Below are 26548 nucleotides of genomic sequence, written 5' to 3' on the forward strand. Positions count from 1 at the left end.
TTAAATATGTTTAAATGCGTCGCTGCCCATACCCCATTTTTTAAGAGCCCATTCTCTGCCCAAATGGTGTAACAACTGCAAATCTGTGGAACCTGCTCGCGACCTGTCTTGAAGCGGAGAGTCCATGGGTTGCACTACTACGATACTTTAAATCTACTTGGTGGAGCCTCTTGTAAAAAGGACGACCGATCCGGCTATCTCGATCCAAGCGTAGACTGTTCTCCCTTGCCATTGAGAAAATACATGTACTCGGAACTTGCATTGCGTTGCCTACAGGTGCTTTACAAACAGCCGCAAACAGTTCACGTATTCGTCGTGCTACGCGGATTGACGGCGCATGCCCAGAAACAGCATGAAAAACAAAACCACAAACAAATTTTAGCCACGTGGACACGAGTTCATGGTAGCGGAACAGCTAAGAAAGCACCGTACAACCACTGCGTTTGTGCCAAGCTCTGTTCAACTTCGTAACACTGCGGCTTGTCCTTCAGCATAGCGTCAGTTGAAGCTTCAACGGGCCACTCGATGGCATCCTGAAGGCCGCGGCTCTAGCAGAATGCGGTGGTTGCCGTGGTAGCAGTGGAAGTTAAGCAGCAGCTGAACAGCGCCGCAAAAGCAGAGCTAGTATGCAGCTGTAGCGTAGAACTTATTCCCATGTAACTAACTCCAGTACGCCGAGTAGCATCACCTAAAAATGCGACGATACGCGCAAGGGCTTGTATCGAAAATGGTCGAGAAGCCATTAGGCGCGTCATCTGCGGGCACCGAGGCTTGCCTAACGGTGCGATGCCTGATGCGAGCCCTGCCACTGCAGCTTCTGCTTGCCGTGGTGACCAGTGGCTCGGCGACCCTGCACTGCCACCTGCTGAAAGGCGGACCCGCGGGGAGGCCCTTCTTAGGCGGCGGCCCCCTCGTTGGAGCTCCAGGCGGTTTCAAGGGCAGCTTCGGTGGTGGCTACTCGGGCTTCCGCAGCGACTTCCACAGCGGCGGAGGCGGCTTCGCACCTGCTGGTCCCTTATTCGCGTCCGGCCCAGGAGGCTTCGGAGCGGGTCCTGCTGTAGGAGGTGGCTTCGGCCCAAGCTTAGCGTTCGCTCCTGGTCCTGCATCTGTGTCTGGATTCGGCCCCGGAGCTGGCCTGCCTGCTCCACTGACTTTGGCTAGGCCACCAGCGGTGCAATCCACATTCATCCCCGGAGGTCAGACGAAGGTCATTCTCGTCAAGGTAAGCTTAACTTCTTAGGGCCCTTGCACCGACCGTATAGTGTAACTGACGCCGTAGACACCATAGGAGAAGTGCAGTGCTTCACGAACTCTTCAAAGGATGCGTAACAGTGTCTGCCGTTGATGCAAGGTCCCTCTGTGAATTTCTCTTTTGCATAATACAAGAAAGGCAGCATTTCATTAAGATTCCCCTTATGCTATCGCATTCTGCGCCGCACTAGAGCATCAAAGTCATCGCGCTACCATGCTGCACCGTCGTCGGCTTCCCCTCATGCACTTTGCAGGCAGCTGCTATGGCGAGCAGCGTGGTTCTTAGGCTGCGTGATGGCAACGTGGGTAAGAACGAACACACAATCACATTTGTAAGAGCCAAGTCGGTTCTTGTAAGTGCAGACAGTCTACACCTATGCGCCAATACAGCAGAGAGTAAAGCAGGCGATTGTCGGGTAAATGCGTTTCACAGCGAAATGCACCGACAGTGCTGCCAGTTCTGCAACGACGCTGACACGTGGCTTGAGATTTACAATTCTCAGATTTGCAAACTGCCAGGCTTCCTTTCTTTAAAGCTAGAAATTAACATGGTGTGCTATAGTCATTTGAAGTCCTAACTACAAGGCCACTCTTCCAAGGTCTTTCGCAGTCCATGATGTAAAGATCACTGAACCCGAGCTGCCACAAACGTTTTCAGAGCGAAGGAGCGCAATAATATCACCACCAACGCACTTAATCTGAAGCTGGAAGCCGCACAATTCCGCATGGGCGCTAGAGCGCTATCTCTCGCCTGCTCGTGCTTTATCTGTTTTCGGTTTCCCTGAAGCGCGTACAGTTGGATTCACAGACAGCTTTTGCCTGTTTCCTCAGGTCAAGCACTTGGGAACAACCACACACCACCCGACTGCCTTCAACGGGCCGGTACAGGGAGGTCCTGTGCAGGGACCCACTTTTGGGGCGGGACCCTTCGCGGCTCCATTCGGCCTGCCCAGCTCGGCGGGATTCGGGGGGCCACTCAAGTCAGGAAAGGGCGGCTGGTGGTGAACAGGCAAGCTTCTGACCACCGAACCTTTTTCTCAGCGATGTGAGCCCTGGGGTAATATGCCTAGGTATATAGAATATCAGGAGACGTCCCAACGTAAAGACCACCGAAACATGCAGACTTCATCAACAGTGAGTGAACGAAGGAAGCCTCTGCCAAAGTTGCGATATGGCCCTTAGTTTCGTAAAGTTGTAGTGCGTTGGTTTCGCTGCTTTCTGTGGCAGGTTTATTACAACTGCCTTTCCTCCAAGGACGAATAGAATAAGCTCATAAAACGAGGGCTTCAGTGGGAAGGATTGGTTCTAAACGCGGCAGAAAAATCAGGGGCTGCAAGTAATTTTTTTATAATCGTGGTAGGCGGCTCTTGAACAGTGAGCAAGATTGAAACCATAATACAATGCGGCATGACGGATGGGAAGAAAAAGAAACCGCCGTGTCGCCTTGAAGCAAGCGCGTTATGTAGTGTGCTTGTTCCCAAGACACCACAAACTAAGATCTGGACAGTTTAAAAACAAGCTTTAGGAAAGCTTCAATGGGCACAAAGGATGCCGAGGGAAGAGTAAAAGGTGCCACTGTGAAAATAAGCAAGCCATTAAGGCACATGTCCAAAATGAAGAGAATGAAATTGAAGAATTATAAGGCAACCATCAGATGAACACGGCAATAATTCAACGACGTAGGAATGAACACTGCAGAAGATAACTAATAGGGAACAAACAGTGCTTGCATATGAGCACATAAATAGAAACAGTATACAGTAATATCAACTAATGCGAGCTTTAGAAATGTGGTTACTCACCTGTTGCAGTAATAGAAACAAACAATTTGTCAGTGCATGCAAACGTCAATCCCCCTCAGTGTACCGCCAAAATAAAAGCCTGCTGGCACCCAGGTTGAGACATGCGAGCATCATTAATATGGCACCAAAATTGAGGGCACTTGAAATCACTGTTCACTGACGTAAGTCGCGCTTCGCGTGATCTAACTCTTACCTAAATTATATGCTGGAATAATCATTTCATCAGAGAATAAAAAAATCGATGAAACTGCTCAGCTAGTGACTGCTAGATTAAACGGACATTGTACATATATGACAAACAAATTACTTGAAGCAGTCGAAAATTTTCACCTGCAGGGTTTCAATGGCGAGTAACTTAATAATAATAATAATAATAATAATAATAATAATAATAATAATAATAATAATTGGAAACAATAGGTAAATGCGTTTCATCCAGCCTCATACATGTTATACAAATATATATATATATATATATATATATATATATATATATACACATACATACACACAGACATACATACATACACACACATACACACATACATACATACATACATGCATACATACATACATACATACATACATACATACATACATACATACATACATACATACATACATACATACATACATACATACATACATACATACATACATACATACATACATACATACATACATACATACATACATACATACATACCGTATTTGAGATTTCATAACACTGTGAAGCATCTTTATATTGTTTTGGGGTTTCTTACCTTTGCCTCATCATTACACAATGTTCTACTGAAAGTGGGGCGTTACTTGCTCGAAACGTCTGGACCAGCCTGCATAAATTCCCCCACCACCTCTGCTTTTGTGCAGGTTTCAAACGAGCCACCAGCACCATGTCCTACATCAAAGATCCTGGAGCTTTGTTTCTGCGCATGCCGTCCATAAAGGACTGGACTCATGGCAGTGCCCACAAGTTGCCTGTGAATGAGTGGCTCACAACGCGCGTGAGCGCACTGCCCGCACCGCAGCAGAAGGGCCTGAGTAATGTTTCCACGAACGCAACTCAGACCGGTAGAAAAGCCGTTCGAGGCGGTGACACCAATTAACAGTTGCTAAGAACGTGCTGTACGGGGCGAGCTTTGTAATAGGCGCAGAAATGTTCTCTCTGTTCCTTTTCCTTTCATTTTTATTTTTGTGTGCACGTGTGTACGTGAATGTGTGTGTTTAAATGTACAAAAGTTGAACGATGTGAAGCCCACTTTCCTTAAAGGTCCAGTGAACGCTGTCAAGGAAGTTTTGCGCGCGCAACTGAGCTTTCGCAGTGCCGCTGCAGGAAATCGTGGCTTATCATGGTATGTGATCGCTTTCGCGCAAGTTGCCGCACAGCATGTTACATTTAAATGGCGTGTAAAAACTTCTAATGTGTCTTACAACAGTGTTGTCATAATTCGACGCTCATACTCAGTAGTTTCGTCTTTCCGTACACCGACGCGCGCAACCTTTCGCTCAGCCTGTCGCTCCCTCAGAAGCCTGTGTAAAGTTGGAGTAGCAGGCTAAACCTAAGCTACTCCCACCTCCACTGTTGTCTCATTAAAATCTCTCCTTCGCTCATGTGGCCCTTGTCTCTCGACAAAGACACAGCATAGGGAAAGCAACGGCTGCTGACGCAGCAGCAGATCACGTCGGATAGCTCACGGAGTCTCCAGGTCTCAAGTCCAGTTTTCGGAAAGCTTAATCCTGGTACGAAGTCTCCGAAGAGAGATTCCTTCCGGTAGGGTGACATTGCAGGGAACGGAGAGGACACACAGGGTCATCTCCGTTATGTATCTGCTCCCATCTGAGCAGATATTTTTCGGTCAGAATGTTGGAGCTGCATTCGCAGCGAAGGGAGCCAGATGAACTGTCAAGTGAACGAGACAGATTTGGGAAGTTAGCGGGCAAAGAACACACAGGACGAAGAAAGAGATAACACGAAGCGGTTGTTGTCTCTGTCTTCGTCGTGTGTGTTCTTTGCAGTAACTTCCCAAATCATGACTCACCAACTGGCCTAGACCAACACTCTTCTGAGAGAGATTCACTGTACGATAGTATGGTATTCGCAACCCTGCTTCTGCAACCAGTAGAACTTGACGTTGAAGTTGGACGACTTGTAACGGCTTAGGGTGAGAGAGAATGTGCAAAGAGGAAGGTAAGGACGTTAACCGGAAACTGTCTAGTTCGCTACTCTATACAGGGCAGCGAGATAACCGAAAGAGCGAAAAAACTAGAAGACTCCATGGACAATTAAAGATGTCATGCACAAGAAAGTCAAGTGTAGCGCCGTACAGTGGTTTATCTCAAAAGTACAACAGCGCCTTCAGAAGCCGATAAACAGGTAGCTCTCTTTTCTAGGATCTTGCGTGCAGATAAAAGACGGTCGTGCATTTGTGCTACGGTGCAGGAGTGCGAATTTCCCTGTTCGTATTTTCGACGCAACCGCAGACATTTCGTTCAGGAAGAAAGAAGCTTTCATAAAGCAACTCCGAATCGCAGCCTACGCAGAAGACTTGCCTCGCAACGAGGGAGTCCGACTGGAGCTATACAGATAATGATTCCAATTGTGCACGCGTAAAACACGACCGGTTCCGCATCTCTAACGATCGCCAATGAACAAGCCGACGAGGCTGTCTAGTAGCGTCGGATGAATCAATCCACAGGTGCGCATTGTCTTGGTAACATTGTTCCAGATGCTTCACAGCGCTGACAAAGTCGGTATATGAACGCCGTCAACATTATCAAGCGGAGAACAGCATTGGCTGCACTGCATATGAGCGGAAGCAATAAAGAACGTCGTGTTTCTGACATCAATAAAGAATATTGCGTTTCTGCTAAACGGCTGCGAGTGGCTTGAATACCTTGGCGTGTCGGGCTGTGTGAACACCTGCGCTTGTGTTGGTCGCAATGACGCAAAATGACAGTAATATGCAATATGCAGTCATTACCACGAAACCAAAGAGAGATGCACGTAAGCAATCATTGACTGTGGCAACAATATTCAAGTGTATCTAGAATGCTGATCTTGTTTTAGACGAGAGTTTCTTTTTATTGCAACAGCCATGATACAGACGCTGTAGACGCGTTTCCAGCATCGGCGCCGTCGTTGCGATGTCACGGTATCGACGGCATAGATGGTTCATTCATTCATTCATTCATTCATTCATTCATTCATTCATTCATTCATTAAACTTTATTTGCAGAAAAAAGTCGGAGTCGATGTGGTCGGGGCCCTGAGTCCAGGGCTCCGCTGGCCTTTGCTGCCCGCCGGATGAGGGCTAGTTGCTTTCCTGGATCCGAGCTGGATCCCACTGCTCCTTATTAAGGGCGTATATGTGTAGGTGTTTGCCTACCTCGACGGGTTTGTTGGGGCATTCCCATCAGATATGAAACAGAGGATTAAACATGTGGTTTAAATAATTGCCCCAATACTCACCCATATTTTAAACATGTTTTTGGAATCGGCAATTTTCCCAGTGAAAATTCAGCCTGCGAAAGTAACTGCTCTATATAAAAAAGGAGACCGTAATGACTTGGGAAAGTACGGGCCGGTATCTATTTTACCAATCTTTTCAAAGGTGCTTGAAAAAATTTTGCATTCGAGGATGACAAAGTTTATTGAAAAACATAACCTTTAACACCACACTAATTTAGTTTTCGCAAGAAAAACATCGGTCGGGTTAGCATTAGTATAGCAGAAAGGATATATATATTAACAGGGTTTGAAAACAAAGCTATAGTTGTTGGTATTTTCGTAGCCTTTTCTAAGGCCTTTGATTTATTCGATCATTACATTTTATTGCAGAAATTAAACTATTATGGAATAAGAGGACAGGCATTATCTCTTGTCAAATCCTAGTTATCTAATAGACCACAAAGTGTGAAAATCGATACCTTTGCTTCTAAGGCTACAACTGTCTATTGTGGAGTGCCACAGGGAAGTATTTTAGGGCCTTTGCTTTTTAATAGCTATCTGAATGATATCGTCAATATTAACTCTCAGGCAAGGTTTCTTATTTATGCGGACGACACGAGTAGTTTTTCCCTGGCAATAATATTCATGTTGTTATAGAACAATGTAACAATGGAATGAAACCCTTAGAGGAATGGTCGAGAGTGAATATAATGAAGATAAATGCAAAGAAACCAAAAGCAGTTATATTCAGACCGAAAAACAAGCAAATACCTCCACATCAAGACATTGTATTAAACTCAAGGAGTTTTGAAAAAGTGGAGACTTTCAAATGTCTCGATGTCATCTTTTAATCCGACATGTCATGGGACAATCACGTCAAAAACGTTCTAAGCAAAATAAATAAAATAACTGGTGTAGTAGGCTGCATGAGATACATTCTTTCCACACGTATTGAACTCTTGCTGTACAATTCACTTTTCCAATCACATTTAAACTATTGCCAATTCGTATGCGGTGACACAACGTCCACCAATCTAGAACATATTCACCTGTTACAAAGAAGTATCTCCGCCACGCATATAACGCTTCCTACACAGCATCGACAATAACCTTATTTAATAATTCTGGTGTGATCCCAGCTCACAATCTCTACAGATATTGTCTGAGTCATGTATATAAACTGGAAATCCATCGAAATATCAGCAACCTGCGTGCTCTAGCCCAACTTCAGAGAAAAGCTGCAAATTACGTTACAAGACACTTTGAGGATTGCTTAGTACCAACACCGCGTTCAAACTATGGCAAACATTGCCTTAAATACATAATACCAACACTGTTAAATTACTATAATTCGGTCCAATTTTATCTTTTTACGTCATCATTTAAGGAACTGAAACTGACTTATACGGCTTCGATGTAATATCTGTTAGCTTTATGTATCTGTTTTTGCATTTCTTGACGGTTTCTTGACGTGACGCAAAGTGTCCGTGGGAAACATGCCAGTGAAGTTATGTATACAGCGACATATATGTATGCACATGTATGTGCGCATATGTTATGCTGCCTTCCTGCGGAAACCGGGATTATAGACACGTCAAGCTGTTGAAAGAAAGCTTTTTTCTACAGTCTCTCCATCTGTAAATGTACAGGATGGCAAATAAACAATTTCAATTTCAGTTGGCTTTCCACCACACCAAGGGCACTCGGCCTTGCATGTTTCGGGAAACATTTTGTTCAGTAAGTCAGGATTAGGGAACGCGTTCGTTTGTATTTTACGGAGATCGTTGGCTTCCGTACTGTTGAGTGACTTCTGTGGTGGACCGAATGTCTGTCGGTCGAGTCTGAGATACATGAGGATGTCTCTGCTAGAAGTGAGGATGTGGGTGTGTCAACGTGCGATCACCTGCCCCGCTCGGTTGGAAAGTTCTTGAGCTAAGGCGTTGGCTCTCTCGTTGTCCGGAAGGCCGACATGGCCGGGGCACCATATGACTTTGTGGTGAAGTTTGAGGCTAGTATGGAGCAGGTCCCTTATGTTTTTGGGAACAAAGCCTTTCATGAAGAGCTTACAGGCATCCTTTGAGTCTGATAAGATCCTGTATCCATTGTCCGCTTCTTCTCGCAGTCTAATGGCATTGGCAATAGCTGCCGCTTCAGCTTCGGCCGTAGAAGTGCTTACGATTTGGTTACTGTGGATGAGGTCCAAGTTGTGATCGACCGCTGTGTAGATGAGTCCTGTCTTGTTGGATAATTGTGCTTCATCTAAGTATATGACGTCGGGATTATTCCTGTACATGTTAGTGAGCGACTTGACTCTGGCCTCTCTTCTGTACAGGTGCCTTGTGCGATGCATCTCCTTCGGAATGGGTGCGATAGATATATGTTCTCTAATGAGCTGAGGTAGCTCCTCTGTGTCCTTGTTAACATATGTTGGATGCTGGGGGTAGCACGCTTTCTTGAGGATCGCCATTCCAGAGTGGGTACCGCTGAAGTGTTCGCGTTGAGATAGCAATACTGCAGCCTTTAGCTCAGCATAGGTATTGTATACACCTAGAGGCCGGCGTTTGTCCGTGGCGGTATGTTTAGGAAGACCAAGAGTAGCTTTGTAGGCATTCCTGATAATAACTTCGGCGTTCTCGTCTTCCGTCTTGCTTGTGTTGTGTTACGGGGGTGATTCTGCTTAGTACCAGTGCGTGGATGAGCCTAAGGGTGTCTCTTCCCTCATGCCTGTCCGATGGCTGGTTACCCTCTTGGTCATTCTGGCAACCTATTTCATGATTGTGTTTAGCGTGTCTAGAGTGTCTCTGGCGCATCCGTTGCTCTGGATCCAGAAATCCAGAATGCGTGTCAGATCCACTTACTTGACTGTATGGCCATCCACTTGAATATTGATGGAGCCATTGCTTTTGTATCGTTGGTTGTGTATGCGTATCATTTCCGACTTCTCTAGTGCGCATTGGAGCGCACTGCTTTTGGCGAAGGCGGACAGTGCATTTGCTGCTTGTTGATGAGTGTCCTCTTCGTACCCGAGAGAGCCCTTGTTCGCCCAGAGAGTGATATCGTTAGCGTAAAGTGTGGCCTAGATCTTCTATTTGGTCCAGGTGTCTGGATAGTCTCTTAATGGCTATGTTGAGGCAGGAGTGGCGAAATAATGGAGCCTTGGGGTGTACCTTTGTTGGGCATGTCGAACGGGTCCGAACTCTCTTGATGCAGGCCTATAGTCGCCGTTCTTCCATTCAAAAAGGACCTGATGTAGTTATAGATCCTCTCTCCGCAATCTGTCACGTTGAGCTCGTCGAGCACTGCTTCGTGCGACAGATTGATGAAGGCTCCTTTCAGGTCTGAGGCTAGTATGATGTTTTCGCCTCCTGTGGGAATCTTGTTTAGCACTTCCCTGATGAGCAGGAAGACATCCTGTGCGGAGAGGTCTGGCCTGAGCCCGACCATGGTCGCAGGGAAGTAGTGATTGCATTCTAGGTACATAGATGTTGCATAGATGTTGGCCTTTTCTATCTCGAAAATGCGCTTGTATAGCTTCTTGTTTAATCTTTGGGATCTCCGCCGTTTCAGCATGCTCCTTCTGGCCTCCCACATGTGTAGGAGGTGAGTATCTACTACTGAAGTTTCGTTAGTGCGCTTGACCTGTTTAGTTACTACATCGCGCTGGCTGTGGATTGCTTCTGCGAGGTCCTGCCAGTTCTCTCATTCTATCTGGATGTTCTTACGGAATGCTGCCCAGTCGGTGAGATTCACTTCTTCCATGACTACTCTCCTTATATGGGGTGTTTCCAGTGAGGGACTCAGGATGCGGTGACCGCTTCCGAGGGTCTCGTCCAGAGTTTGGCAGCTAGCATCGTTTACATTTAGGGTGAAAGTGAGGTCCGGGTTCATGTCTGTGCTGATGCTGTTCCTCGTTCTTGTGGATTGCATAACGTCGTTTTCATGGGTAAGGCCGAGTTCTGCCCTATCGTGATGGCAGGTTATTGCCCTTAGGGCTGTGATACGTGTAGCCCCAAGTACCACAGGAATCGTTGAAGTACCCCAACACCACCACGTGGTCTTTGGTCCCGGCCAAGTTTTTGACATGTTTGAGGAGCCCTCCGAAGGTCTCTTTTTTGTTATTGGGTGGGCTGTATATGTTGAAGATATGCGTGTAGTGTTTACTCTTCTTTCAAGGAAGAATTGTGATGATCTGATGATATGTGTGAATGTAGGAAATTGGAGTTTGTGTTGCCGTTACTGATTTGCATACTAACCTGGCTACCTTGGAGTTGTAGTCTATTAGGGTGTAGTATCCTCTGAGTTCAACTGGATGGACCCCTGTTTCCTGAACGCAGACGACATCGGGATGTCTGGGTACAGTATTAATGTAGTTTAGCAGTTCTGACAATTTCTTGAGAAAAGTTCGATAATTCCACTGCCATATCTCTAGTCGATCTGCTGTGTCTTTAAGGTTTTGAACCATGTTGGCTGTTATTGAGGTCTACCACCCTACTACCCGATTTGAGGTTCTTGAGTAGTGTTGTGCCGCATTCTGCCCCCATTTTCTGGGCATGCTTAAGGGAGTCTGTTCTTTAAATGTGTCGACACGAGCATTGTGCGTCCTTAACATATCGTCTTTGTGTTGTTTGAACAGCTCAAAAAGCCTGTTTGTCCGGTCATCTATGTTTCTAGTCATATGATCCACGTTTTTCTGGAAGTTCATTAGTTGTTCGCCTAGGACGTTCATGATTCTGGTCTCCAGGTACACGATCTTGCATTCTTCACTACTGCGTTCTTGCGAGTTGGTGAGGGGTGAAGGCAGTCTTTGTAGTGTTCTTGGCCATCTATGCTATCGGTTTGTTTGTGTTCTAGCGTGTCTATTTTGTCTGATAGCTTTTTTAACAGAGCCGGTAAGACTTTTGACCATTTCGGTAAGTTTCTTATTCTCGTCAATGAGCTCCTTTTCTCTCTCAGAGGTTATTTGTGGTGTTTTGCTGGGAGCAGTGGGAGATACAACACTCGTCCAGCTCACGTTGTTGGGTTCGTGACCTGTCATATTGTCTGTCCGGCTCCGGGATCTGCTCCTGTCTAGTCCCCTGACGCCACTCCTGGATCTCTGCCTGGTGCCTGGGCTCGAGTCCCTGGATCTCGACCTCGATGCTGCCATGGGTGTGCCTTGTGCGGAGGCGCTTCCAGGTCAGGAGTTGCACCTAGGCGCGTTGTTGGAGATGTTTTTTGAGTCAGCTTCTGTGCTCAGCCATTTCTTTGGTTTCGGGTTTGGTAGTATTCTTCTTGTCATCCTCGCTTGCTTTAGTCTTTGGACAGTCCGTGTAACCGACTAGGTACTCACCCTTGCAAGTGCTGCACACAGGCTTGCACTGATGATCTGGAAGAGGTTCTTTTGACTGCACGTGTCACACACTCTCAAATCTGGGTGGGGGCAAACGTCGGTACGGTGTCCGGATTCCTCGCACTTGTTGCAGAATTGTACCGTGCTTCTGAAGGGGTGGCAGAGTCGTTCCCCTCCTCTGTGGTACACTTCGCCTGCTATGCATGGACCATCGAACAAGATGACTGCGGAGGAGCTATTGCCTAACATTCTGGCTCCGACAATGTCCATGTCAACGGACCGGATATATAATTCGTCTAGGGGCGCTTCCGGTTTGGTGTGAGGATCCACTCCCTGAATGACTCATTTAAGGATATTTTCTCCTGGGTGCAGATACGCGTTCCCCGCATGTTGCTTGCCCTTGATTGTTAAGTGCTTGATTTATCCGATTGCCAGAGCGTCGTGCTCTTTGGCAGTAGAAACAACACAAATGTTGGAGCATATCTTGGGCCGTACGAGAAAGTTCTTGTTGCTCACCTTCCTCGCCGCTGAAATGGCGGCAGCGACGTGCGTTGGTAATGAGTCCTTGATCGAGAGACCCTGCACAGGTCTCAAAACAATCTTGAAGTAGCTTCTCGGTTGCAGGAAGGTGGTTTTCGTCCCCCCTTACCGTTAGGTTTTTTGGTGGTCGTCGAAAAAGTGCTCTTGGACGATGAGCTTTCACGATGTTGCTTTCCCACGCTTTTCTGTCTCACCAGCTCCCGCTTCTTGAGTGAAATGACCGCTTTCAAGCCCGAACCGGCGTTGGAATCATCTGAAGACGCGGTTTTCTCCGTATCCTCAAAATGGGAATCCATGCTTTTGGTAGAATTGACCCCCAATATGCTTCATATGGTGCGTTCCGCCGCCACACTACCCAGCGTCTCCAATACTTCTCTATGGCATCTCGCGGCTTCGCACACAGTGGTGCAAGCGCGGTCACTGGCTCGAAACTTCAGCGTCAGAAAGAGGCTCAAAATCCACTCACAGCTTGAAATTTGGTATCGTCGTACAACTTGTGAATAGTTATTTCCCTTCGCTGAATCAGAAATAAACTACGAGATGAATAATCGCAGATAATGAGCCCTGTTTGCGGAGCCCATGCGGCGCGCGTCCGCTCGCTCTGGCCACCAGCAGCGTCTTTCCGTAGACGGTTGGAAAATCTCGAGACACGCGAGAGACTGCAAGAACAACGAGGCCTAATAAATGCACTTTCACGTTCCGCTCAATCAGCTCCAGTTGCCAGGGCAGCCTTCCGCTGCTGGCATGAGCGTCGTGTGCCCTAACGTCCGTGCTGATCAGCCGAGTACAGTTCATGCCTTGGCCCATAAACACTGGTGCGAGCAGACTCAGACTCTGGCGGAAATCTGCAACCGCAGACGTGCAAAGAATGAGACGTCATACCTGCTGCACTGCAGCAGTTCAGTCGCATGGTGCTTCATGATAACATGTCACCCCTGCGCACCGTTAGAACACCTTCCGAGAACCTCGAGCGAATCGCGTGAAACCAAGACGGGCCCGCGTGCGTGCCCAGGGCGCAGAAACGCGCTGATGCATGCTGCAGTTCAACGCCGCCAGCACACAACACTGCTGAAACAGGACAAATGACGCAAGGCGACAACGCTGGCAAGACCCCGTTATTGTGGGAGCAGAAGGCCGACGATCATCGTGTTTTTCGTCTAGGATGCCGCAGTGCAGGAACGAGAGGCCGCGGCAAGGCGATATAGGCACTTGGCACAACGCGTTACCTTCTCACTCTGTCCCAGCAGCAACAGCACAATTGAAACGACAGTGCTTCCCTAGCACGTATGCATGTCATGCTTGTGATCGTCTGTGGTTTCGAGGAGACCTTTTCATCCATTCCCGTTCCTCACGTGTCTCTGCTCACTGCCACATTACGAAACGAAGACGCACTTTGCTTTATGTTGTGCTCTCAATGCTGCGGCGTACTGCAAAAGGGTACACACCAGTGAAACCAGTGCTGTTTCAAAGTAACTAAGCCATTCCCGCTGCTTGTGCCTCACTGGGTAAACGTGCGCTTGAGTTCATGAGGAACGATGCCCGTGTAAAATGAGGTTGCACAAGGAACTTTCGTGTTCGCGTAGACAGAAGCTGAATTGTTCTGTCTGCTTCTTTTAATGCGCAGGCATTCTTCGGCGAGTGCCCCAGCAAAATCTCTCCGTTACATGAAAAGAGTAATGTCTTGTATCTGCGCAAAAATTCCTAATTCGCCAAGGCATCTAATCGTTATAATAGCGTAAATGTAGATGATTGGAAGCTTTATAAGCGATAAGGTAGAATTGAAACCAGAATATAAAATTGATCTGGTAGAATACCCGTATGATCAGATTTGTGCCTACCCATAGGGTACATAGGGTTGATTAGAAAATGAATGGGGAAGCCTATAGTAAGTAAATTTGGAGGTGGACCAACTTGAAATTTAGGGGTCGCCCAACTTCACATTCGGGGATGGGTCAACTTAAATTTGGGGGCGGGCAAACTCAACATTTGACGTTGGGCCCAATTAAATTTGGGGTATGTTTACGCATACTTAGACAACTACGGTGTAGTTTCTGCATGCGTGTTTGCCCTGTCTTTAGTATTCTTTCTCCTTTCTATCATGCCTTCTCCCATATATAGGTAGACAGATATCGTTTTCCCCGGTTCAGAAAGGAGGAGACGAAGGGCAATAGAGATACCCCCCTCTCACGGCTCCCTCTTTCCCCTTCCCTATATGTTTACGTGTGTGTGGTGGTGGGGGGGAGTCTGGGTAATCGAGATTTATATGTTTTAAGCATGAAATGCCTTTAGCTCCCGTTGTGGGCGATCTTCAAGTGACCTTGAGCCAAAAGCCAGAGCCGTTATCCGGGCACTCGAACGAGAACATTCGGGCAAAATGCCAGAGCAAAGCGAGATCACCCGGGCAACCAGTCAAGACCGCATTATATACGCTAGTTACTCCACAAACAAGTTACTAAAAAATATTGCTTCTTTGTTCTTCCTAATATTTGTTCACAATATCACTCACGCTGCAACTTCTAATACGCTGAAGCTTTATTTGTCGTTTCTAATAGCGACGTTCAGTTACAGGGCACTATACACTTTATTGTGATCTTGACTGTGCCTGTGACTGTGAACAGTTGACTGTGCTCTTTCACGCCAGCGGTCCGTGAGTTCTGCGGTGCGTCCGGCGCGCCGACAGCGCTGACAGCGTCCGGCACACCGCGGATGGCTGTTTGGCCGAGGCGAGTCTTGCAATGAGCTCCTGTCTGTGACGGGAACCTACTGCGTCCATATGGACCAGTGCACAGTATGACGTGGTGGGTTGTGGCGTTGCGAACACGCACTACACTCATTTTAATATTGTGGTTAGTGTCACCTCCAACCAATCTGCTTTGCCGGTAGCCGTATCGTGCTTACTTCTACTCTCGATTACGGGAGAACCAGCTTTTCCTTTTTTTGTCAGTTTGTAAAACTCTATAGAAAAATTGTTTATGGTACAAAATCGTTTGAAATAGGCTGTAAAATAAACTAGAGGACGCAGAGCAGGTGCGTTTACAAACAAAATTTTACTTGTCACTGCCAGAACATTAACTGTGTAGTTGAAGCTAGTTTAGTAATTAACACTTATAGGGACTTTCGAAAAATAGTCACGATGACAGTAAGTTAGAATACCCATTCAATACCACATAATTCGAGACAGTATATCTCTCGCAAATGGTGCAAGGTTCGAGATTGCTAGAAAATGAGTATGCTTTCTGCATTAGATTAATTCAATTGCGTATTACAATATGCCGTCAAGGTTGCTCCTTACAAATTAGTAAATTTCAGGTAATTATGTGCTTGGTTTTAGAAATGGTTCACGCACGTAATGTCAACGTGGAACATGAAGCATCTGTAAAAACAGCGCTCGCGCAGCTCATGAGGCGTTAGCGTTGCCTTCGAAAGAGAATAAATAACACTGACGCATGTATAATTCCCGCCCATTTCGCAGGTTGTTGACAACTGAAAAACAACCCAGCCACAGGGATCACTGGAGTCTACAGCATTTAGGAATCGTCAAAAAATGAAGACGAAAAAACTGCAGACTCGCGTGACCTCCCATTGTCACAGCCTGATTCCCAGCGAAAGTCTTTCTTTCAAGCAGTTGTATTAAAAGCTTCATAGTTGCTTGTACAATGACATCGCACTTTAAAACATTTCCTGCGTGTTTTTGCACCGCTTCCCGCATATAGCGCTTTCGAGCACTTGCTTAATAGACAGTTGAAGTATTCTTTTAAAACACTAGTTTTCTAGATTTCGCGGCAATAGCGTCACACATAATGGAGATCAAAGTTTAATTTTCTAAGAAAAACTGACAGTTTCGGGAGACGGTATGGAGCTCATTTTAGAACGGCGCTTGTGTCATTGTGCCATTTTGTGCCTGTGTTTCTTTGTGCCATCACCGATTTTAAAGTATCTATTTCTTTAATTCATTTAATCTGGACGTGGCGACTCAGTAAAATTTTGGAAACTTGCCAATTCAGTAATTGGCTCTGTCACAATACAATGTAGTCCACTTTTATTGATAAGTTCGCTAGGTGCCGACGTCAGGGCAAGCCGCCATGGAAACTTCAAGGTGGCGTCAGCACCTGCCTTTTGTTTTCGCATATCTTGTTGCTTATTAAACTTCCTCGGGGGGTAAAAAACTTTTATGGTATTGAAGCAGGGTAATTTAGTAAACCAGCTCAAATAACTTTTTTATGTGTTTATCTAAGGAATTTTTGCAAACACCGTACTTCACCCCCACTTGCCCCGTTTGCACTTAAGCTCTGTGCACCAATTTTATCAAGTTCGATTGCGGTGGCCTATAGTTCTGTCAGGGTGACGGGGTTAAAGTATGCTTTTGTAATTGAACCACACACTTACAACTCTGCCTACGCATAACCTTTTCCCTTGATCCAGGGAAGATAAAGAAAGGATGACTCGTTTGTTCTCCGAGGACAGCACGACACTCCCGCATAACACATGAAAGTAGGGACCAAATGAAGGTTTCATAATTACTTCAAAAGCTTAATAGTAATTCAGAAGCAAGGTTTTGCCCCACATTGCTCATAACACATGCTCCAATTTTCACCATATATTAACGCCTTGTGACTTATGGAGTTCTCTCGGACCATTGGGAGATGGTGGATAACGGTCGTGTAACGTTTTCGGTACTTGATAGAGAAAGTTTATACAGCACGCGCCATTAACATTACGCGTGCACTGACTATGCTTGCGCCCATAGCCAATGGCTTGTCCATACACAAGGATCAACAAAGAAGTGGTAAGTTTGCAAACAGCGGGACGAAGGGTGGGTTTAAAACAGCCGCAGTAATGTGTAATTATATACTGCAAGGAAAGAAAGCCGCCTTCAGTCCACTCTGTGAAAGTGGACATACAGTGAAGCCGAAGTTACAGTAGAACCCCCACCACAAGCGGCCGTACACCCAACGCGCAAGCAGGTGTTTGCGAAGTGCAGCATACTACCTCATTCTTCTAGGCCCTCCACCTGTAGCGCATTACTGAACTAACTGACTGCTTATATGTAAATTGTGCCATAAAATACGTGAAGTACGGCTTAGACACAAGCTGGAGACATGATAGCTTGGTATTGTTAGTTGTGTATACCAGAAAATATAAATCTCTTAGGCGAGAACTGAAAGACACAGCACTTGTCCAGCTGTCGTTTGAAGCCAGGTGACGGCACCGTTAGCACAGCACACATCCTCATTCTTGTAGGCCCTCCGCCGGGCGCAAGTGCGCAATTGAACTAAGTGTATCTCTCAAAGTAAAATGCGGCAGGAAATTCGTATAGTACAACTTACACACAACCTGCAGACATGATAGTATCGTATTGTAATTCGAATATACTATAAAACACAACTCAGTTATGCGGAATCTCAAACGCAATGCTTTCAGGCTGCCGTTTGTTTTTGTCTGAGCACGCCACGAAAAATTCCGCCCAACCGGAGGCTAACAGTTTCGCCGTAAAATTAGGTTTGAATCTTTAGGGCACCGCAGACGATCTATCCTCGCCCTTTTGAAGAGCGTGTCGGCATAGATGTAAATAAACGCGGTCACGCATCCAGCCACGGCGCTCATCACGATGGCCAACAAGCGGGAAATGAGCTCACCGACGCGCCGCCTCTTCGGCCACGGCGGTTGTTTGAGCGAGCAGGAAGGGAAGCGAAGAAGGCAAGTCCGGAAGGAGCGCATCCCCGCGTTTTCTGCAACGAACAAAAATGCCAAACGAAAGGTCACTCTGTCCGGCTTCCTTACCACTTCCGCGTGCATCAGTGGACCGCAACAAAAGCAACAGTGGCGGCCTGTGTGCTCGTGCAGCAGACGCGTCGCAGTCGTGAACCATTCCAAAATGCAAAGCCACGAAGATCCGTGCGTTGAATCTGGACACGAAAATGTCAAAGCGCTTCTGGGGACCCCCTGCGTACGCCAGGAGTCCCCACCATCGACCCGCATGTTCGTTTTGTCGTAGGCTTCACGAAAGCGCCATCGACAGACTCGCGAGGAAAACAGCGATGACAGTGAGGCGTGCACTACCTCGTTGTTCATAAAGGCACATTGCAGCCTGTTCAGGAGGCTTCATTTTTCGATGTAGAGATGAGGAAAAAACAAGGACCAAGTGATTTCTCAACCAAACTAGGCCACCGATCGAGTGCCATAAAAACTGCGAAAGTGAGGAATATGTCTGCCAGTGTGCGGCATTGAAACGTGCATTACGCTTGGAAGAGGAGTACATTTTGTGAGCATAGTCAAGAAAACAAGATAATGTTTTTTTTTTTGTCTTATGAGGTGAACAGTAATGAGTTTTTGAGTGAACAGGGCTCGAGAACGCAGCGTAAACAACAACATAACTCGTCCAGATCTCGTCCAAGTTATCTCGATAATTATCAAACGGCTAGGTCGTTTGACCACACGCGTGTATGAAGACTCCCTATCGAGAAACCGCCAACAGCTCCACCTGACGGAGAGATGAAAAATTATCACACAGACATCACTGAAGCACGCAGTGAAGTTTAGCCACGGGAATCTCAGGCATGTATAAAATGGATTCACGAGTTGTCACGAAACTCGCCTATAGAATTGAACACACGCATTCGGGCGTTGATGCATCAGCAAAGGGAGCATATATGTTGCCGTATGCTGCACGAAGCAACACCAATCTAAGCCAACGGCAAGAGGCCTGTGAAAAGTTAGTGCGCCTGTGGACACGAATGAGCTCAAAACACGAGCTCTTGCAAGGAAGGCAGCGCCGAAAGAAAGCATTATGTTATTCATGCGAAAGCGTTATGTGTACTATGTGTCCCATGAGACAGAAAAACCGGCGTTGTCCGCGACGAGTGGTAACAACAGTGACATCATCAGCGTCTTCTATGACGTCTTGTATGAGGAATATAAAATTAAAGTTAGAACAAGTTAGAGTAAGCTGACTTAAGGTGGAGTAAAGTGAATTGAGGTGAATGGATTAAGTGAATGGATTAAGGTTGGTACAAGTTTGAGCAAGAGAAATTAAAGTGAGCTAAAGTGAATTAAAGTTGGTACAAATTAGAGGAAGGTGGATTAAGGTAGAGTTGTGAAAGACACGTGACGATGCATGACGTCACGTATCACGGACGCAACCAAGGACAAGTCATATTCATGCGTTCGATGTTTGCGTCCGTAGGCGTTTCGAAATAGTAGAGAAACATGTGGAACGCGGTACGTGCGCTCTCATGCCGTTATTTCGCATCATTTTATGCATTTTACCGCGTTCATGCGGCTGCGTACGTCAGTGTACGTCTCTATCGTTTCAGTGACAAGACAGTGACAACGGCGAGCAGCAGGCGTTCGACAACACACGAGTCGTTCTTCCCTCGACGCCGAGAACCAACTCTGTAGATAACCTCCGAACTTTGCTGCCGAAGTGACACGAAGGGTAGCGATAGGCTACAACGCCACTTACTTCCCTCCCAGGGGGAAAACTGTAAAGGCCGTATGACACCGTGTCGGGTGATGACATCTATATACTTAGTTTCCGTGAAACTATATTCAGCGGGAAATCAAAAGAAAAACCGATTCTCTGTTAAAGCGTTAGCGCACCAAGGAAGCAGACCCCGTGTCAAATTTCAGGACGCCAACGGTGTGACTGTACATAATTTCTTGAAGCGACTGCGCAAATACATAACTTTGACTTGTGCATGCGTCATGGAACGATGAAATCCATCTTCAACAGGAAATAACTTGCTTATGTTCGCGCTTGGCGCCAATTTTGAGTGACTTCTACCTAGCGCGATAAGACAGATCTCTGGCTGAACGTTTTTGTCAGTCTGAAGCGGTGAAAATGGAGTTTTGTTAAGTTGACGACTTTTTACTCACCATTTGTAACAACTCAGTGTCTCCCAATATGAATTTATTAATTAAATATCGTAGAACCATTAGAAAATTGACTAAAGCCTCTACCTTACACGCATGAAGTTCCTGATAAAAACTTAGGGCTTTGGACGTAGAATTACCATTTTTTAATAAGCACCTGTGCTGGATGTATAAACGGAAAACAGTACTACTTGTCTGCGTCACTGTCCACCCGTTGCCTCTGTTTTCCCTGGTGCACCCAGTCGGTCGATGTTTTTTTTTTCTTCCGCAATGACAACGTGAGAAAAAGAAAGCGAGAACTATAACCAAAATTCAGCAATTTCTCATTTCGACCCTTGAAACTCTGATCATGTCGGTGATGATAGTCCTACTTGAGAGCTGTACTCAAACAAGATTCTGCAACTCCTCGCTTTAACAACTATAAATGCCGAGGTGTATAACTTGGAACAGTTTTAACTGATCTAAGCAGGTAGTAGCAGCAAAGATGGTCTAAGCTTAAAGCTAGTCTCAAGTTGATAAACTTCACTCCATCTTCTTCTGGCATGTCAAAAGCAAACTTAAAGACCATGCTGATATTTTTTTTAAAGGACGTTGAGTGATTTCGCCAAATCCCACCACGGTGTGTGAATCCTGAGAAAGTTATGAAATGATCAATCTAAACACTGGGTGACCAGTGCTGCAAGTTTGGTTTCCACTTTCGTGTGAAATCTTCCCCAACGTATTTGCTCAAAATTGTTGCCATTGAACCAATCCCGAGCGCTGAACGTGCAAATTGTCATCTGATTATAAGAGAGCGGGCTTGAAGAGTGGAAACACAGTGTCGTATAGTAATTAGTTCAAATCATGAAGAACCACTCCCGGTTCCTATCCGAGAATACGTTTAGCATGCTTTGGGCGGTAATTATTTGTGGCCCTTTGTTGCACTATGTGTAGGCAGGTGTAAGCAGATTATGGTCAGTCAGCTGTCCGAATGCAAGAATGTTTGTGTACTTAGATTTAGGTTCACGTTAAAGAACCTCAGGTAGTCAAAATTAAACCATAGCCTCTCACTTCGACGTGCCTCAAGTTCTGAGCATGGTTTTGGCACGTGAAAGTTCAGAATTGAACTTATTGACTTTTATTAGTTTCATTGACGCGATACTCGATGTACATGGGTGCGATACCAAACCCCGACAAAGTGCGCGTGTGACATTGCGCATCAAGGAAAAAAAAATTATGGGGTTTTGCGCGCCAAAAACACCTTCTGATTATGAGTCACGCCGTAGGGGAGGACTCCGGAAATTTCGACCACCTGGGGTTCTTTAACGTGCACCTAAATCTAAGTACACGGGTGTGTTCGCCTCCATAGAAATGCGGCCGCCACGGCCGGCATTTGATCCCGCAACCTCCCCATGCTCAGCAGCCGAACACCACAGCCACAGAGAAATCGCGGCGGGTCCGCGCATCAAGCAATGGGTGTAGCAGTGTCATGCACAGTCGCTTGCAATAAAAGTGCCAGAAACTTGCTCGGCAACGGCAATAACATATTAGAATACAGTCACGTCAAATACGTATATGACACGAAAAAGTCGCAAATAGTCAACTTGACAAGGAAACTGCGCTGCACCAGTGCGTGCAGGCGAGTTCTGTCTGCTGCAAATATAGGCGTCTGCTCATCGTCAGGGAGCAGAAATAAAAAAGAAACAGACACAGCTTTACATTATCGAGTGCTAACCTACACTACCAAAATGGAACAATATGGGGAATTTCATAACTATACTTGACGGAACAATAATGCCGGGGCAGTCATATTGTCCTACCAGGACAGCTTCCACGTTTTCAACGCCTGTCACTCACATATACACATGTGTTTGTATCTAAGGCCATAAGGCATCCATCTAATAACATCATAGAAAATATACAAGCATGCGAATGCTCTCAGAAATTTCTTTCCAGGAATTCCACAGTCCCTGCGTTAACGGGCATTTATTATTTAGGCAAGCATAAAAAGGCGTACCTAAGCAACACTGCGGTCCGTCAGCACTTGTCAGAGAAAACCCTCGGACTGCGAGCCGAGCCCGCATGGCTACTGCCGCAAAACGGTTTGGTCACACTCTCCTCGAGCGAGAGTGTCCGATTGGTATAGGGGGACAACTCGTCGCAGCAAGCACCCACATGGTAAATTCAAGGCGCTACGAAAAGTGTGCGCCGGCTACATAACACGTCGAACAAGCGTCGAGCGGTGCGATAATCAGCGAACGAGGCGCGTCTTGACTGCGGCGCCGCCTCTCTTTTCGGCGGCGTCGATGTCGGCGACGTTACCCGACTGCTGCGCCTACCTGCCGTGGTATCTACCGACGCTGCTCCGGGCGCGCGCGATTTTACGGGGTCATAAGTCTTTTCTTTTCTTCATTTTTCTTTTTACCTGAAACGTTTTCACAATCAGCCAGAGGAGAGGGCTTGCTAAAACCGCACCTAACGAAATAATGTTATATTATTACGACTTATATAATTGGAACCATACTACCCACGCGCTTTACATTGGTGTCGTATTATAGAGGAAAGAAACCATTACTAGACCATACATGTTTCGCATGCACAGATGACGTCATTGACGCGCCACGCATGACGCAATTTGATCTAAATTTAGACTCTTGCTCGATGTTCAGAGAGGCTTGGCTCCGCAGTGCGTTTGTCGATCCGAGCAATCGTGGTCGCGTTTGAGAGAGCTCGCTATGCCAGAGTAGAAATAGTTTATCGAACCCGAACTGGTGCTTATCAAGAGTTATTAGGCCTACAAGTGTACAATTTGTTGACGAAATTTCACGCTTGCTCGGCGACGGCCTCCTTGCGTTAGACCTGTACGGTCCAGAAAGGACGCTGGGGCAGCAACAAAGTGGGATATCCGGCACTACGGCGCGCAATGTGTCCGTTTCCACGGGGAGCGGCGGATACAAGCTCAGGAACGCCCATCATTTACGAGTGCGCAGGATCGAGAGGGGAGGGGGTCATTTTTTAACGCTCTATATTGCCCAAGCAACCTCTGCAAAACAAACGGGCGCACTGTGGATAGGGAGCGAGCACAATTAAAAGAAGTAGACAGGAAGACCCCCCGCAGCTGTAACTTGAGTTAGGCGTGCGACCTTTCTAATGCGTCATGTGACTCGTGAATTCGGGTATACGTCCCCTCCCTGTGCCTTAGTGCGCATACGTCGTGTACAGCGCGCACGAGACGTTTCACGCTGCGACTGCACCCCTGGTACCCGACCTTTGCCCCAAAGAAGCGAGCACCCGCAGTAGTAGTCAAGACACGATCTCCTGCTTATTTAGTTCTTGTATTCACACGTCTACTTTCAACATTCCGCTTTGCTTAAAGGTACGGGTGGGCAGCGCGTGGACAAAGCGCGCGCGGAAAGCAAGAGGTGGACGTTCCGGTCGTGCGATGACGGCTTCTCGCTGTTAGGAAAGTGAGCCGGAGAAGGGGTCGATTGGAGAGAGAGAGCGCACCGGAAAGAGCGGCGTGCGGCGAACTTTCTCCGGCACAGTCGTCAGTCGCCTGCCGGCAACGCCATGACTCCGGTGAGTACCGCTGCTCTCTTGCCTCGAGGTGACGGGCGATGCCCGTCGCGTGCGCTGGTTCTCGCGGTAGTTTTGTGAGCGAAGAAGTCGTGCGCCGTTCTGATCTCTCCGCCACGCAGACAGTCCTCGCCCTTTCTGCCTCGTCTTTCGCGCGCGGATACATCTGCTTGGCTCCACGAAGATGGCAGCGCACGCGTACAACCTTCGGACGCCTGATCCACCGAGCGACATCCGCAGCGAGTCGCGCACACGGGCTCTGCAGGCTGATGGGAAAAGCATGAGAACAAGGGGAGGCATCTCGAGTGAAAACAAGACGGAACGCGCCTTAGCTGAGGGAGCTTTTTTTTTGTCTTTCTTTAGCTGAGCGTAGCGTATACTGCGTACCAAGAGGACGCCGTTCCTAGAGGGAAAATGCCGAACTTTTGAACCTTTACGCCGATAAAAAAAAAATAAAGTAAACGGTTTTAGTGCCAAAACCACCTTCTGATTAGGACGCACGCCGAAAAGGAGGACTCCAGAAATTTTGACCACGTGGTGTTTTTTAGCGTGGACCTAAATCTAAGTACACAAGTCTTTTCGCAATTCGCGCCCATTGAAATGCGCACCGCCGTCGCCGGCATTCAATCCACTGGGCTCGTGCTCAGTTGCCCAACACCATAGCCAATAAGAAACCAAATATTTCGTTCCTGAACATCAGACAACGACCTGTGCAGTGATCTACAGTGACAGCCTTTCTTTTTTTCAAGACACTTCTCAGTTTCAACAACGTATGAATGTCCAATGCCTTTTCAACCCTGTCCTTCAGCAGCTCAAAGAAAGCTTAATTAAATTCTGTTCCGGCGTCCACTAAGGAACAGTCAGAGTGGAAGCAACAAGTACAATGGCATAATAAGCGAGTTTTGCGCCAAGACACAAGAAAGGAGGCAACACGGGCACGTGCATGTTGTCAAGCGCCCGTGTTGTCTCCTTTCTTGCGTGTGTGGTCTTGGCGCAAAACTCGCTTCTTATGTCGGATGACCACCTAGCCCATCAGTTGACGCTTCTAAAGAAGAATGACGTTTATTGGTCATCGCTTGACGATATATATATATATATATATATATATATATATATATATATATATATATATATAGCCTTCCGGTAACGGCATAACAGCCACCTCATACAGAGATAGTGCTAGGCGATGAGCCCATACAAAGAGCGCATGCGTGACTTATTCGATACAAACTCTCCGGTTTTACATGCCAAAACAACGACTTCACTACGAGGCACTCCGTAGTGCGAGAATCCGAATTAATTGTCGCCACCTGTAATTCCTTAACGTGCCCCTAAATCAGAGTATACACGAACATCTTTCGATCTTTCAGTAACTCTCTTCAGCGTTTTATTGCGACAGCACGTGCACCGACACTCGGAGGGCGTTCGCAGCGTCGTGCTGTCGCGGTATCGACGCGCATTCGCAGCGGGTTTGAACGCCTAGGCTTAGAAAAATAGGCCCAGTGTGCTCGCGGACAACCTTCCGCGGAAATGAATGGAGACACAGCGTGCACAAGTAAGAGCACTCCTGAAAAAACAAAACACACACACACATTCCACTTTATCATGCGCGTTAGTTTAAGATGGGCAAGATAAAATATAAACACCTAATTTCAATAACAAACTGAGACACAATACTCTAGTAGGAGGGCTCGTTGGTTCATATTCCTGAGGGCTCGTTGGTTCATATTTGAAGGAAGGTTAAAATTGCGCGAAAGAAATGAGAACAAGCGGACAGGACACACTCCACGAGCGCAGCGAACACACCACTGCGCTCGTCGTGGGTTGCGTGTCCTGTCCGCATGTTCCCGTTTCTTTCGCGCAGTTTTAACCTTCCAACAACATACTCCACTGAGAGTTTAAAAGTTCGGTTAACAGCGCAAGGACACCACAGGGGACGGAAGAAAGTACAGAGCGCTCTGTTCTTTCTTATGTCCCCTCTGGGGTCCTTGCGCTTTTAACCGATCTTTAAAGCATGCTTCACCAATAAGCCCAATCTTACACCGTTCTTAATTACACATCTCGTACAACGGGCCCATCTCAATCAGTGATCTGTTCTTTCCTCTGTCCCCTCTGGTGTCCTTACACTGTTGATCGAAATTTAAACCATGTTTCACCAACAACCCCATTCTTACATACTTCCACTGAGAGGTAACGCTAACTTCTTTTTTTTTTCTTTTCTTTTCGGCGTCAGCGCAAATGCAAAACCGTCGAACGTGAAAGTTGTATTGATTCCTCCGCCCCCCCCCCCACTTCCCACTGCTACATTGCCCACAAAGTTAAATAAGTATGATGCCTGTCATGATTATACTTTGCCTCCTACTTACTTTAACCTGCATTTTGTTCAAACTATTAAATAATAGATTTTTAATACTCAATTAGTTTACATATTTCATCTGAGCGTTTGTGTCGTAGACCTTTCATTCCCGAGTATTTCATATTACACCAAGTGTTCTTTTGAAATGTTATTTCGTCATTGCCTGCTGACATAAGTGTGTCTGCGTGCCGCCCCTGTATGATATATGCGTGCACTCGTTTTCGGGGCCCCACAAGTTCTCAAGCTTCTTTTTTTTTTGTAGCTGTCTGTCTGGGTTCCTATCCCTAATTGAGGGGAACGAATAATTCATTCATTCAGTACTCCATTCGATCGCCTTCAAGGATTAATTTCAAGCAAGCATATATATATATATATATATATATATATATATATAT

General features: G+C 46.6%; 3 protein-coding genes across 7 annotated transcripts in view; 2 read left to right on the forward strand and 1 right to left on the reverse strand.

The window, feature by feature from the left end:
• LOC135908631 (uncharacterized) overlaps window positions 1-4664 on the forward strand; it is a 49106-nt gene extending 44442 nt beyond the window's left edge. For both annotated transcript variants that reach the window (XM_065440478.2, XM_065440479.1), the window contains exons 2-4: window positions 815-1222; window positions 2083-2260; window positions 3924-4664. In XM_065440478.2, the coding sequence (XP_065296550.1) occupies window positions 815-1222; window positions 2083-2256 (582 nt within the window). In that variant the 3' untranslated portion in view covers window positions 2257-2260; window positions 3924-4664. The remainder of the gene's footprint in view (window positions 1-814; window positions 1223-2082; window positions 2261-3923) is intronic.
• Window positions 1-26548, reverse strand: part of LOC135908634 (uncharacterized) — a 176007-nt gene that overhangs the window by 51977 nt on the left and 97482 nt on the right. For 2 of the 4 annotated variants that reach the window (XR_011514178.1, XR_010566377.1), the window contains exons 2-3: window positions 18007-18099; window positions 6162-6435 (exon numbers count right to left, since the gene is read on the reverse strand). Coding sequence is in view for 1 of the 4 variants with exons in the window: in XM_070537866.1 (XP_070393967.1) it covers window positions 18007-18099 (93 nt within the window). In the remaining 3 variants the exon portion in view is untranslated. Of the gene's footprint in view, window positions 1-6161; window positions 6436-18006; window positions 18100-26548 lie in introns of those variants that run through there. The other 2 variants (XR_011514179.1, XM_070537866.1) reach the window with 1 other exon arrangement.
• The window catches only part of LOC135908632 (uncharacterized), a 113986-nt gene continuing 111080 nt past the window's right edge, over window positions 23643-26548 (forward strand). Inside the window, exon 1 of the mRNA XM_065440480.1 lies at window positions 23643-23800. Coding sequence (XP_065296552.1) covers window positions 23792-23800 — 9 coding nt within the window. The 5' untranslated portion in view covers window positions 23643-23791. The remainder of the gene's footprint in view (window positions 23801-26548) is intronic.

This window comes from Dermacentor albipictus, chromosome 4 (genome assembly GCF_038994185.2).
Source record: "Dermacentor albipictus isolate Rhodes 1998 colony chromosome 4, USDA_Dalb.pri_finalv2, whole genome shotgun sequence".
NCBI lineage: Eukaryota > Metazoa > Arthropoda > Arachnida > Ixodida > Ixodidae > Dermacentor > Dermacentor albipictus.